The following is a 15,885-nucleotide window of genomic DNA, read 5'->3' as shown; positions in this document are numbered from 1 at the left end:
TATCAAATGAATAAACATTTATTATAAAGAAATCAATGTTTTGTAGTTTAAGGCATACCTTTGTTCCTTGACAAACCTTGTCTTGGGAGACCTTCTTCCATACTCCTTGAGGATATAGCAGATGTTTTCCAACAGACCTTGGAAGGATTCCTTGAAGTGTCTTCTTTGTACTAAGCCAAGATCTTTTATACCTTGTGTTTACATACTTACAAGAAAAACATGTGATACCAGGAATATGATTTAATTTCTCAAATTAGATCTCCTACATAACCATGGAGGATGGAGTCCTATGAAAGGTTATTCCTTCTTTTAATCAAGGACTTTTGCTTGGAATCCTAGATTACTTGTAATCCCGTGAAGAAGATGATTAAGGTTTTAATATGTTATCTAGAGAGTACACTCTTATCCTAGACTAGTTAGAAACAAGGATTATATGAACCATTAGAGATAATAGAAATTCAAACACTTATGAACATACGCACGTTGTAAATTACATACCTCTGATTTTATTAGACTTGTTATACTTGTATATGCATCAATACTTGATTTTCTTGAGCTGGTTCCTTGTGCTTGTACTTGATAGATCTCCATAGGCAGCTGTACCAAGTTCCATCCCTTCAACGAGTGGAAGACAATATTTTTCACTGCTTTGACCTTATCATTGTAATATCACTGAGACTTCATTTCTGTGGTGGCACCAAGACCTTCTTACTGTGTTGATACCGAACCCTTCACATTGTGGTGGCACCGAATCCTTCATACTGTGATTACACCGAAATCTTTTCACTGTGGTGGTATCGAAACAGTGATTGCACCGAAACTGTGTTACAGTGATTACACCAAGACCAAAACAACGATTGCACCTCAATCCGCATTTACCAAACTGATTCGAGATTTACTGTGAGTGCAACAAGAGTATACCGAACTTATTTCAGAGATAGTTCAAGCTTGTTCTTCTGTGTAGAATGTGAGGTTTTATCACTTAATTCCACTAAAGTTTTCTCAGCAAAGTATAGTGAAGTCACATCTTTATTGTATTGTGACTATTCTGAGACTTGACTGACCCAATTTCTATGGAGTGAGGTATACCCTCCTTACGCTGACTTGATCTTCAATACACAGAACCTTTCTCTGAGAATACTTCAAATATTGTATAAGTGGTCTTCAAACTTTCTTTGACCATGACCATAGCTCTGATACCATGTTGGGAAATCCATAGAGTGGCAGTTAAATGATTTCTCTTATTATGACATTTACTTGTGATGTTTTCATTATTATTATTAGATCCTTTTAATTATCTTTTCTTATCATCAATACTAATGCCAAGTAACAAATAGAAGAAAACACAAGATGTAGGCATGCTGCCAGGGCAAAACCCCACTCTTGGGGAAAACCCAGTCAAAATTATTCCTTCCGTAGATTCAAGATGAGACGACCAAGACCCTTACAATCGAGACTCAAGATATCCTCCATCAAGTCATCCTTGTAACTGTGAGAGTACCGAGTCCTTATCACTGTGATATCAACAAAACCATCTCACTGTCAGACCTTGTCACTTTGGCAGCACCGAAACCTCCTTCACTGCACCTAGACCTTGTCATTGTAGCAGCAATGAAACCATCTTCACTGTGACAGCATCTAGATCTTGTCACTGCACCTAAATCATCTTGTAATAGCACCGAACTGTGGTTACTGTAGTAGCACTGAATCATTCTTGTGCCTAATCCGAGCTCCTGTAGTGACACCAAACCATCTCTGAAATTCACCGAAATTCCTCTTTGAAATCTGAGCTCTGTAATCTGAACTTCTCACTGTAATGACACCGAAACTTCTTCTGAGATTGCACCGAAACTTCTGTGATTCGTATAATGCGAAGACCTTACCCTCATATATATAGTTGTCTCCATGCGCAATAGGCCAACAGGCTTTCTTGAGCAGTTGTGTCTCCATTTTAGGTTAGGCTGACATGATTTCACTTGAATGTAGCCGACTTGATGATAATCTATCTGAAGCTGATAGGAAACTTGATGGAGGAGTCTTTGACCAATCAACAAATTGATTTTGACCTAAATAAACAGTCCTAAAGCCTATAATGGAGGCTAGACCAATAACAATTTACCCAAGCATGAAACCCATGCTTTTAACAAGTCAATTCAATAATAATAAAAATTCTTTTTGTTTTTCTTTTGACAAATATTACATCTTGACCCAAGTACAATTTATTAAGACCAAACCTAGTTACATTCTTCAACAACATTTAGCTGCAAGCTTGTCCGCTTCTTTTTTTTAACCATTGACCGAAGAAGGTTGTGCACCAGCTGTGTTTCCTGGAATGAAAAAAATGTGGTCATTGAGGGAATTTTGGAAGGTGAGGCTGAGGAAAAACTCTCCTTTTTTCCCGCATGATCTTGCAACTCCTCCTGCTGCATGCTGAATTCTCACAGCTTCCCTCTCATATCTCTTTTTAAACATATCCTGAAGTGATTTATTGGCAATATGAATGATTTCTGGGATTGTAGCTAGACAAATTCCCATTTCATGCCCCAACATTTGTGCAAGATGGACCAGCTGATGCCCCTTATCATTTCCTTCCCACACAGGGTCCAAATCTTTCAGCATTTTTATATAGCAATGATTAAGCCTGGGGAAAAAAGAATTGGAAATGAAGATTCAAAATATAAAAATGTTGCAGATAAAAGAAAACAGATCTAAATAAGTAGTAGAGCTCGCGCTAAAACTTGACATAAAGAGAAAACCTGATGGACATTGCAAAACCTATCAATAATCTCATTTAAAAAACCAAAAGGAACATGTTGAAATTGTTACACACCTGCAAAGACAGAAACAGCTGATGGGAATAAATTCCCACTTCACAATAAACTGTTGATAGCATATGAAAACACACTATTTCTGGCCCTTGGCTCAAAGAAAAATGGTGGAGACCTCCTTTGCTCTCAAACGCCTTCACTCTGTTTTGAAAATGAGATAAAATAAATCAAATTTCCAGTTATAAGGTAGACTGTCTACAGTGTCAGTGATACTTTCAAGTTCCATCAACTCACTGACGTTTTTTCAGAAATTATCATGTATTTTATTGGCAGAAAAATTTGCAATTTTTAAGGTGATATTATCACCGGCTTACGCACATTGCCATATATCGTGATGTTTGCAACACTTTAAAGAATTAGGCTAGTAATTTTGTTCCGTTTCCTCCTACTTTATCCTGTTGATTGTTTTTGCTAATTCCTAATCATCGATAACAAGGATTACAAGGTTCTTAGAAATTGGATAATCTTTCTTATGGAGAGCCCAAGTCTAAATAATGTGTTTTGTTTTGTAGTTAGCATTGCAGGTTCTTATCGTTGCTTGTCTACGTTCAGTTTGTGTTTTTGTCCCATTTTTTATATTTCAACTTTATGGATACTTAAATATTTGTTTTGGAGAGGCATCATTCAAAGGAAGCAGATCTTGGTGCAATGCAAGAGTACCTTATCTATATGGCTCTATTCAAAGTCATTACTGGTAGGTTGGAGCTTGAATTGTCAAATTCTAGCTGAGTTAGTTGATTGGAATATTGCCATAATTATCGAAATCACAAATTGCTTTGTTTTCTTTTGCCACAGGGAAGTTGGCTTCTTACGATATTTCCAGCTGAAACAATTACCAAATTTTCTTCTCGCATCACCTATATTGTTGCTTGGAATGGGCTCAATCATTGCATATGCAAAGAAAAATTATCATTTTCTTTTGTCTTTGGGATTTCAAGTTTCTTATGTGGAGAAGGAGACAGCTGCTGTGTTTTACTTTGTACACAAGAGGAAACTATCTAATGAGACTGCTGTGCCAAGAGAAGAGCGTCTAAATCCATCTAGATCCTCATCAACCTCCAAAAGTAAGAGATTTCTCACTGCTTCATTGTGGCTGTACAGTTTAATTAGAGAAGGTTCTATTAAAATTTGGCTTCGAAGCAAGAAAAAAGTGGTGATTTGATTACTTACCATGTGTTAGAAGGGCGTGTCAGCGTCTAAGTTGCTTGTATTTGTGAAAAAAATGTACCTCCCATTGATGATCTATAAAACATGGAGTAATATTGTTATCCATAAAAATATACCGGATAAAGAACAATGTACAAGAAGCTTATTGTGTTGTACAGACTAGTCTTGGTGCTTTGGCTATAGGGTCCAGTGTTAGATCAGTGCAAGGTTTCATAAGGCAAGGTGTAAATATTTGATTAAATTTTTAGTATTTACAGAATTAAGAGTACTTAATCAGTGTTTCGGACAAGTATCCATAGTCCACTATAACCAGGAGGAAGTATTCATATAAAATAAATAAAAGAATAATGCACATAGATGAAAAATCTGAGCACTGAGCAGAACAAAAATGCCATACCAGATATATAAAGGAGAAGAGTCTCCAGTAGCTGGTGAGCCACCCCAGATTTAGTGGATTAAAATTGAAGCATGGTTGCAAGAACTTAGAAGTGTTACCTTAGCCAACCATATCAAATAACTTCTTGCCATGCTTGTAAACCACATACCAGCACAGGCAGAGGCAACCAAACCAGATGCAGAGGAGAAGTCACAGCCTAGTACACACTGCAAAGAACATGAACATGGCTGCCATAGAAGAAATGCTTGCTCTGATAAATCAGAAATTGGGATCACATATTTGGGTAAATTAGAGAAGAGATGTCCCTGAAGAAAGCACAGAAGGATGATTTCTTAGAAATATCATACATGCAGAATGTGAGAATCCCTGACAAGGGGATTCCGACAGTGAAATCCAGATATCCCATATCTGAATATATTGTCTTGTTTGTGAAAATTGAGGACACAAGTATAGAAGTGATAACACAGATATATGCTAGGGCAGACATGTCCCTAACCAGCACACCAACAACTGGGTTTCAGGGTTTTTGAGAATTTTGTGACAAGCATAAGTAATTATACACAGAAGAGAAATTGCCCTATTTTTTCCATAAAGGTAAGACAGAGACTTGGGTGTTCAATTTAAAACAGAGATTTTTCTTAAATCTTTGGAATATTATTTCTAAGAAATATTATTATACTGAATCGTTTCTACCGTCTAGCAAAGAAAACCTAGAATGCTCTGTAAACTTTTCAGAAACAGGCTAGCCTAGAATGCTCCAAATTTTTTTCTCATGGTAACTGGTGAATCGGTAACTTCAGAGGACTGTCCTGAGCAAGACCCAGGATCAAATCACAACGGATGCCAATATTCACCTTAGTATCAATATATTCAAATTTTCCTGCCCATTTGGGCTTATAGGAATTACTCTTTAGGATTTTCAACTTGTTCAAATTTTTGCCACATAGGCTAACATGTCTCTGGAGAATAGAACCCAGGTGGAGGGGAATTAGACCTCCCAGCTACCAGTGGAGGTATTGTTTTTTGACGAATGCTCCATAAACTTTTCAGAAACAGGCTTTGGAAGTAATTTGTTTTCTGAAGATTTTATTTTTGAGAAGTTTAAACCATTCTATTATTACTCATTCAAAAATATTGGTGTTTGTCCCCATGCTCCGTGAAAGCAAGAAAGCCAAAGATGGTTATTTTGAAACTATTAGGCCATGTGGGTAACTCAGAATTAACTTGTCTATTGCATTAGCCATATCATGAATTTGTACATGAGTGGAGAGACTCTTGGGATTCCAATTCCAAGGTCTCTTGGTTTTCTCAAATGCATAACTGACAATATTTACAACTAAGAAACCGGATTCGTTGCCCAGGGCTCACGTGTCCCGAATCGGGTGAGTTAGACATGATTTGATGGGACAAGTGTCCTGCAGATCATGTCTGAGCTTGTCCCGATCGTGTCCTGATTCCAAGACACATGTCCCGCCTTTTTGACCTCCGTGCGACCATAAAAGGGCGATTTGGCCCATTCTAACTTCACCAAAGTCATTCTCTCTCGTTGTGGGTTTGCTGTGGGTTTGTTAGAGCGAAGAGAAAAGGGTGTGGGAGCATTTTGGAGGCGATTCAAGCAATGGGTATATGCATTTTTTTCTCTATTTTTTTGCATTTTTATTACAGCGGTTTGCATGTTCATTTGTTTTACAAACTTGTGCATTTTTTCTTTATCTTTTACAGCGTTCATGGCTCAATCAAGGGCAGCAGGGACGGCAAAAGGAAGGGGAAGAATGTCCCCATTGGAGATGCCTCTCTTCTTCCAATTTCATCAGGGTTTGCAAGTGTTCCCTCTATTGCAAGTGGGGCTACAACAACAACTTCAAATGTTGAGGGAAGACAACAGCCTCAAGATAACAAGTATCCCTTGTGGAAATGTGTCAAAGAGAGCAAGGGCCAAACAACAAGATGAAGGGAGGAGGCAATGTTGCTTGGAAATGCAACTATTGCATAAGTCATTTCATGAGTATATATTACTGTGTGAAAGTTCATTTGTTTTCTCTACCAAGTTGTGGAATTGCAGCATGTACACAAGTGTCTTTAGCTAAGAGGAAGGAAGTGGAAAAAGAGGTCAATGTTGGTATGGCAAAGGTGGTTGTGACATCTTAAAAAAAGAATGAAGACCCCCTTCCATTCTTGAGGAAAAGCAACAACAAATTCCATTTGAGAGTTCTAGTGGGGGAAAAGCAGCAAAAAGAAAGGCAATGACACTTGGTCCAATGTACAAGATTTTTCAGAAAGAGAAACGGGTTGAGTTTGATCTCACCATTGCATTTTTTCTATCAGAACTTCAAATCCTTTAATATTGCATGCTCACTTTTATTTATTGAGATGTGTCGAGTTCTAACTCAAGGGGCTCCATCAAGGTATGTGCCTCCTGGGTCAGAGAAGCTTAGAACCAAATTGTTGACGAAGTCAAAGAAAGAGGTGGACAAAATGCTTGAGCCTATTAAATCAGCATGGCCAACATATGGGGTTAGTAATGTTTCTGATGGATGGACAGATCTAGCACGACACCCACTCATCAACTTCATGGTGTCTTCCTTGAATGGTCCAGTTTTCTTGAAATCAGTGGATGCACTTTGATCGGAATTGGATCATTATATTGTTTGTCATCCATCTCAATGCATTTGGAGTGGAAAAGAGTGGAGGAATAAGCTCACGGGACTGTTTTTACTAGTGGGACCTAGTTTGGCAAAATGAGGTTTGAAACCTTCCGGGAGTGTTTTGAGGCATCAAACGACATTTTTTGGGGGTAAAACTTTGCTGCTTTAGCACTGCACCTTTTCATGCTATTTTACACACAAAGACCTTTTCAACGGCACAGAAGCACCTCAATCGGAGTCCGTATGCAAAAGTTATGCCACTCAGAAGTTGATCTTCCTGTTTTCACACCTATAGTTTGGGAGGATGCCTCGTCAGCCCTCATTATTCATTGAAAAGGGGCTAGCCACGTGTTTATGATGTAAAAGACTCTAGAAGAGTCTATTTTGTAACTCTAGTTAAGAGTTGATGTAGTCAAACTTAATCACTAGTGGGCTATCAGGCTGTGTTATAACCGGGCCACTAGGAAGAAAAGGCATTCCATTCTTTAGAGATCATTTTGTTCCATAGCTGAGCAAAGATAGCCAGGAGAGATATGAGGTAGAGCACACAGAAAGGATTTGTGCACTGTAGCAGCCCACAGGCCAGAGGCATTACTTCTTTGTATCTACAACCATATTTCCAGACAGAGAAAGAGAGCGAAGCGACCTCACCTTCCATTGGGGTTTTCTCCTAAAAGGGTTTCTCAGAGAGCATATCTTGTGTCTTATGTGTGTGTGAGCTTATTTTTTCGTTCTTTACTTTTCTGCTTGATTTACTTTTACATGCATGCACTAATTACAATAAAATTTACAGATCTAGAAATTAAATAAAACTGTAATAGTGTAGAATCTTAGATTTTTAATATAATATTATCAGATCTGATGTGACGAACTGTCTAGTGGAATATCCATGGCAGTTTACAGATCATTTGGAATCAAAGTGGGTTTCTTTGGGTATTTTGTGGAGATTGCAGGGATCTAGATCGACGACGCTGAAAATTGTAAAACCCTAATCATGGGCGACGAATCTATAAACGAACCTTATGATCCAGCATAGGTGAGGTTTTCGCGGCTCAAACAACAAGTTGCGGATATAAACCGAAATGTAAACCTCCTCATGGCAGCCCTAAGGAATAAGTTGGGGATATTTGGAGAAGACGGGGGTTTGAATGTAGAGAAAAAATCAGAAGGGGGGTCGGGAGATTGGGAAGACACATAGTGTTGAAGAATCTAGGGCATTCAGAGATTACAATAATTCTTCTAATGCATGATAACAATTTGTGAAGTATTTTAAACAATTTATATTAGCTTAATCTTTCATTATTATTAGTGTGTGATTTCACTTCATCAAACTGCTACCAAAAACAAAAGAGACAAGAACACGAATTTTTGGCTTTATGCCAGGGCCAAAACCTCTCTCTCTTGGAGAGGAAAAGCCACGTAAAATTCTTCTTATAGAGATTCCATTGACGAATACCAAGACTAGGACCCTTGGCACAATTTGCCTCTCCATGACCTAGACATCAATCCTCTTTCTGAAACAGTGTTGAGATCATCATGATTGCTGCATCATTAAATCCATTATTGTTGCATTACTGAGATATTCATGATTACCTTCATTATGTGACAGAGATTTCTTGTCTTCATATAACCTCCAAGGCTCGGATCATGATTGTGATGAGATCATACCGGGACTATGATGATCCTTATCACTGTTCTTCTTATTGTGCATATGCTATGGTTTTGTTCCTCCTTGTTTTGAAGAGACCGTTATATTGCTTCCTCTCATTGCATCGAAATAGTGAAGGTCATAGAGATTAGGGCTACGTATCTATCTTCACCAATACTGTAACCACGTTTAGTATTGCATTTGAGGTCTGCTTCGGGTATGCGAGGAGCTATGTTGCCAGGAAACGTGGGTGCAGGGACGGGGACGGGGACGGGGACGACATTTTTGGAAACAGGGTGCGTGGGTTCGTCGGGTAATATAATAATATTAAATTTTAATAATTATATTTTACAAATTATAAATTTATAATTAATAATATATATGAAAGTTCAATTTGTATATTTTTTCAACTTTAAACAAGAAAACTTTAATGATAATCATTTAAACATGCACATCATTGAACATTCAACATTGACATTGAAATTTCAAAATTTATCACCAAAAAACTGTTCTTTTGAGTCTTTTCCGTGTAACCATGACACTGTGACAACTATGTGAGAAAGCTCAAGGCTACTACTAAAACTGAAAATTCAAAATACATACTAGGATAAATGCTAGACTCAGCTATTTTGGTGAAACTTGGGACAGATTTTGTCACAAACAGGCTTTAAAATAACTATGCAGCTTAGGTTCATTTGCAAGGATGCCTATCAATGAATCAGGCTGTGGTCGTACAGACCCTTCCTCCTACACAACCAAGGAGTGTTAGCATTTCTGCCTCCTGCTCTAATTTCAAGACAGCTTCTCTCCTTATTGAAATTGCTCATTCTGGCTGGAGCTTGAGCTTGTAACTTTGCTTTGAATGTTTATTCTCTCCCATATAAAAACACAATTTTTTCATAGGAGATTCTTCTCAACCTGATAGTGGTCTAGAATTTTCTTGATGTCTAATCATCCACCTGCCCCATGCATGGTGTGCTCTGTGGTAAAGCAATCCCAAAAACAGTGGCAGCGTTACCCTTCCACAAAACACGCTTATTAGTCTTTGTTTCCCAATAAAATGCACAGCAGCCATCTGATGGCTCGAGGGATAGTTTGTCTTTGGGTGCGAAGCTCTGCCTGAATATTAATTATCTAAACATAAAACATCTTTGCAGCTTTTAGAGATTACTTGGTGTACAAGTCTGTAGAGACCATATATGATTTAGGCATATTTTCCTAGTTTTAACCTTAACATGATGTTATCAGAATGCTGTGAGAAATTGGCAGATTTTGATACTTAATTTAGCCATTGTCCAAAATAGCCCTTCGCCATTTAACAGCATCAGCTGATTACAGCTTATGGCTGGTCTCAATCCTACTTTCTATTTTACCGAAAATGTCTGAACCTGTATGTGTGCATTTACAGTTTATAATTTGATGGTTATTTGGATCGGGAATGAATGTTTCATTCCAAATTGATTTACAAGAATTCTTAAAAAACAAGACTTTTAAAAAACTTAAAAAACCGGGTGCGGGTACCCGTGCAACACAGGTTTTGATGGTAAGGACCGTGGAAGAATGTTTCATTCCAAATCAATGTTACTTGGGAGCGGGAGCGGGAGCGACCATTTTCAGAAGCTCCCGGAGCGATTTTTTAAAAATATATATATTTTTTATATTTTTTAATTTTTGATACATATATGTCAACAAAAACATGTAGAATGATGAATTAGATATAAAAAAACATAAAAAAGCATAGATTGAACCATATAACAACAATCATCTAGAAGTTATAATCTTCATCAACCACGTCCGCAAGTTAGTAACATAGTAACATACAACATATTGAGTCTCATGATTCATCAATCTTAAAGTTTCAAGCTTTCAAAATTCAATATATAACATTTATCATCATTGATCACCAAAGTTGTACTTGTAAGCTAAGTGTAACCATTACAACAAATAATATCTAACATGAAATGAAATGTTATAAAATGAAACGAAATGAAACAACTTTCAACTTTCATGAAGCATCATATTCATAATTCATTACTAATGAGTTATAATTGCCAACTTCAAACTTAAATTGTCATATATTGTTTAAAAAAATATCATAATAAATATGAAAGAGTCAATAGTTATAAAAGCTACTAGAAACTAGAGAAGAGAAGTAAATCTATTATCTATTTCTTATGCTTGGGCCTCTTGCCACCACGAGAAATGTCTAATTTTTTAGTCTTGTTGCAAAATCAGGATCTTTGTCATTAATATCACCCTCCAAGCATTAATATCCAGAGGTATCTTTGTCATTACCTTTGTATCTGTATAGGGATCTTTGTCATTAATATCACCCTCTAAGCATTAACATAAGATAGAAAAAGCATAGCATGTCAAGTCAAGATTTTGTTTGAGTGATGCGTACATTTTTAGAAGGGTCATGATAGAGGAGTTCGACAACCAATGTCACTAACATCAAGGTACATAGAGGGATTGGTACTCTTGATTAAATATGAGTTCCATACCCTAATACATGACAAAATTCAATAGAAATATTGCAATCCCCCAATCCTGAAATCCTGAAAAACTGATAAGTCTGCTGGATTTTGAATGAAATCTAAAATTCTACTTTCTCCATATGAAATCCAATGAGGACGAAACCACTCTCAAACATCCTGAGTCATTTCATGGTAATGTTAAAAATTTAAGTAAAAGGATGAAAATGAAAATTAAAGAAAATGTCACTTTTACTTTAAGAATTTAACATTACCATGAATAGCATATCAATACTAGGGCCTAGACTTGATCATTAAGTTGCCCCACTCAAAAACTATTTGTTTCTTTCAAAAAAAATTGCATTTCGAACATTACTACAAAAAAAAAAATGCAAAAAAGGCAAAACGCTCCCGAAAACGCTCCCGAAAAGGCAGGGAGCGAAATTTTTTTTAGGGAGCGCGCTCCCGACCCGCTCCCGCCCGGAGCGCGGATCGGGAGCGGGAGCGAGGGGGGGGGGGGGCGCTCCCCCGCAACACTGTTCCAAATTGATTTACAAGAATTGATTTAGGGTTTTTTAGGTTTTGTTATAAGTTTTACCTTTGTTATAAGTTATTTTTTAAATTTCAATAAAAAAAAATTATTTGAAAATTAAATTTTTAATATAGTTTTTTTTATGAAGAACCCAAAGAACCCAAAGAACCCAACCCGAAGAACCCGAAGAACCCGAAGAACCCAAGCACCCGAAGAACCCAAGAACCCAAGAACCCGTTAAAGGAAAAGAACCCAATTTTTTTTTTTTGAAGAACCCGGTTCTTCATGGAAGAACCCGGTTCTTCTGGGTTCGTTTGGGAAGAACCCGTACCCGAATCCGGTACTTGGGTGCGGGAACCCGGGACGGGTTTGAGAACCCCACCCCCGGGTGCGGGTACCTGTGCAACACAGGCGAGGAGGTAGGAGCATAGATACACATAGATGCCGAGACCATCAATGCTGTTGCGATGTCACTGAAACACATATTCAGATTGCTAGGAGATAGATCCCTATATAGTAAGCCTAGATGAATCAAGACAGTAAGACTCCATGTCGAGATTGTCATAACCATGCCGAGAATATATCTAGCCCAGAACTCATGTTAGTACTGTGTATTCATCCGAAGTCCTATATGCTTTTTTCTATCCAAGATCTGCACCTATCATCAAGACCATAGAGAAGGGTTTACTACCATAAAGGTTGCGGCTTACTGTCCATTTGAATTATTGTTTGCGTGTGATGACACCTTGTCCGAAATCATGCCAATCTAGGAGCAGGGGAATGTCCGAGGTTGGTTCTGCCAGCATCCATACAAGGTATTAGGCCTATAGCCCATCCGAAACCTGTACCATGCCATCCTGCAGCCCATATCCATAGGGTCTTCTAGTTGACTGATGATCCAAGACTTCGATGTCATCAACTCCTTCACATGTAGGGTTCAACCATCCAGCACTTTCCTCCGTCATGTCATTCCTTCTTTCCCGGAAAGTATCCTCCTTGGCTTTACATCTGGGGCTTCCTTCATAAGCTCATTTGTCTTCACTTTCCTTCAACAGTGATTGCTCTAGATCACAAGGTACATAGTTATAACATCCTTCACAACTCTCCTTTCCTTGATCCTGCACACATACCCAGAGTTTTCCAAGAGGTCAGACACCAAAAAAAAATTACATATTACCTTTTGGTGATGGCTTTTTTCAGTGACATCTTCTTTGTGGGTATCAACATCCTGCATACATGTTGACACATCTCCCAACGATATCTGTTGTGAAGGTCTTCATCTTTTCGGAGTTCCATCAGAGTCTTCACATCATTCTGGGAGATTTCCTAGTCAACTCTTCCTGATCTTCTGGATGTTGATTGCCTTCATCAAGGTTGCATACTTCACGATCTCTTCTGTCCTCACATCTTTCATTCCCAAGAGCTCTTAGAGTTCTTCAATTGTAGTCAACTACCTCATACTTCATATGAGGACATATTATGTTGATTTCATCTAGTTAGACTTATGTCTTTCTGCATCCTTTCAGAGGAGGAGATCCTTTCCCTTTTGATCATGCTTGATCCATTTTATCTGCAACCATATATCATGACATTACAATATCAAATGCAAATACAAATACAATCATACATACCTCATTTCTCCTTTAGGTATCTTTCAGCAACTTCCTTGATTGAACGGATCTTCAATCCCTTGATCTGCTTCATCATGTCATCAGTCCTTTGTCTCATGATTTCCATAAGTTGGAAATCCTGATGAAACATTTGCTGCCTTCCCAGACTAGGAGATCCTCCGCTAAAGTTTCTATCAGAGATCCTTCAGGATCTAGTATGTCCCCATCTGGCAAATGTTTCCTCTGACCTAGATGACTTCTTTTTTTTCCTTTAATGTACAACGAGATTCCCAAGAGCTATGTTCTTCATGATTCCATACGAGCTCTTGTTTCCATGATGCCCGGGTGCATCTTCTTACTATGATCATATCTACAGGGACTTCTGATTGGATCGTTTTGAGAGGGACACCATCTCATTCATAATGGAGATCTATTATTCCCTCTTTCTCTAATCTTTCTTTAGCTTCCTCCACCCTTTCCAGCGATATGAGTTCCTCTTCCATAGTACTATTCTGTCTTGTCAACCTTCCTATACTTATCTGCACCTATTTGTGTCCTATCAACTTGCCTTTCTCTCTCTGACATAGAGACCACAGACTGTTGATCGAGGTAACATTCTTGTTCATGGACATCTGTTACCTTGCTTATCAATATCAATATCAATGATGATTGTTTTCTCATCATTTTTCCCAGATCTCGTATCTGAGATCTCATGAAGATATTTCTTCATTCTTCTTTATTGCATTTTAGATAGTATATCCTCTAGCATTTCATGTATCTCCTTCCTTAGTTTATAGAACCTTACGAGTTCTCATGACTTTAAAGGAGACCTTGATGTATTGACTTCACTTCTTCATAAGGATTCTGTCAATCCTACTGCAAGAACTTTTGATGACCTATCTAACCCATAGATCTTCTTGCAATGATGAAGTCAATAAACCAAACTTGATTATAGAATAAAAGGATACTTACTTGATAGGTGAAGATGAGATCTTCACCTTGATCATGTTGGAAATTGTTGAGGTAGATGCATTAATGCTTCCTTCGGATAGGATCCTTGCTGAAGCTTATCTTCAAGCCTTTTGAACATCTGATCCTTGCAACATCGACTTGAGGTTGCTAGCCATGATGTAGAGAGACTCATTAGATAGAGTTATCATGGTTGTGTCAACGAACACCTTCATTCTACATCTGTCCATACAACTTATTACTGAAATGTAGTGAGACCCATTACTATGTTGCAGTGATCTGATTCTGTATGCCCTTGAGCATCAAGCTTTTGACAATTCGAGTTGTCAAGACTATTCTCTTTATAGAAGTAATTCAATCATTGGTATGTTGAGATCATGCCATCGAGAAATGATTGAGATCATTGTGGTATAGATCAAGACTGTGGGAGTCACCAAAGTCATTGCCATGAATGCTTCATCCTTTGACTGTTGTTTTTCAAACCCTTTGTTGTAGACTTGATGTTGCAAATTGCTTCTTGAATCTGGGTCTTGTTCTTTGATTATAGATCCTTTGATGCCTGGACCTCTGAATGCCTCTTTTCTGCCCCTTTCCTTGATTGCTGAACCCTCCCTTTGATACCATGTTGAAGAATCTAAGGCATTCATAGATTACAATAATTCTTCTAATGGATGATAACAATTTGTGAAGTATTTTAAGCAATTTATATTAGCTTGATCTTTCATTATTATTAGTGTGTGATTTCACTTCATCAAACTTCTACCAAAAACAAAAGAGACAAGAACACGAATGTTTGGCTTTATGCCAGGGCCAAAATCTCTCCTTCTTGGAGAGGAAAGCCCACGTAAAATTCTTCTTATAGAGATTCCATTGACGAATACCAAGACCAGGACCCTTGACACAATCTGCCTCTCCAAGACCAAGACATCAATCCTCTTTCTCGAACACTGCTGAGATTATCATGATTGTTGCATCATTAAATCCATTACTGTTGCATTACTGAGATATTCATGATTACCTCTTCATTATGTCACAGAGATTTCTTGTCTTCATATAACCTCCAAGGCTCGGATCATGATTGTGATGAGATCATACTGGGACTGTGATGATCCTTATCACTGTTCCTTCTTATTGTGCATATGCTATGGTTATGTTCCTCCTTGTTTTGAAGAGACCGTTGTATTGCTTCCTCTCATTGCACCGAAATAGTGAAGGTCACAGAGATTAGGGCCATGTATCTATCTTCACCAATACTGTAACCATGTTTAGTATTGCATTTGAGGTCTGCTTAGGGTATGCGAGGAGGTAGGAGCATAGATACACATAGATGCCGAGACCATCAATGTTGTTGTGATGTCATTGAAACACATATTCAGATTGTTAGGAGATAGATCTGTATACAGTAAGCCTAGTTGTATCAAGACAGTAAGACTCCATGTCAAGATTGTCATAACCATGCCGAGAAAATATCTAGCCCAGAACTCATGTCGGTATTGTGTATTCATCCGAAGTCCTATATGCTTTTTCTATCCGAGATATGCACCTATCATCGAGACCACAAAGAAGGGTTTACTACCAACAAGGCTGCGACTTACTGTCCATTTGAATTATTGTC

The 15,885-nt window shown here is 37.9% G+C and overlaps 1 protein-coding gene across 3 annotated transcripts in view; it reads left to right on the top strand.

The window, feature by feature from the left end:
- LOC149251709 (uncharacterized) overlaps positions 1–15,885 on the top strand; it is a 122,985-nt gene that overhangs the window by 55,394 nt on the left and 51,706 nt on the right. For all 3 annotated transcript variants that reach the window (XM_089459541.1, XM_089459540.1, XM_089459539.1), the window contains exons 5-6: positions 3,341–3,522; positions 3,624–3,892. In XM_089459541.1, coding sequence (XP_089315667.1) covers positions 3,341–3,522; positions 3,624–3,892 — 451 coding nt within the window. The remainder of the gene's footprint in view (positions 1–3,340; positions 3,523–3,623; positions 3,893–15,885) is intronic.

The sequence above is a fragment of the Pinus tabuliformis genome, chromosome 7, assembly GCF_031772625.1.
Source record: "Pinus tabuliformis cultivar Carrire ecotype Pingquan chromosome 7, CPIR1, whole genome shotgun sequence".
NCBI lineage: Eukaryota > Viridiplantae > Streptophyta > Pinopsida > Pinales > Pinaceae > Pinus > Pinus tabuliformis.
The sequence above is the reverse complement of the archived record's forward strand: the minus strand, read 5'-3'. Positions and strand labels throughout refer to the sequence as shown.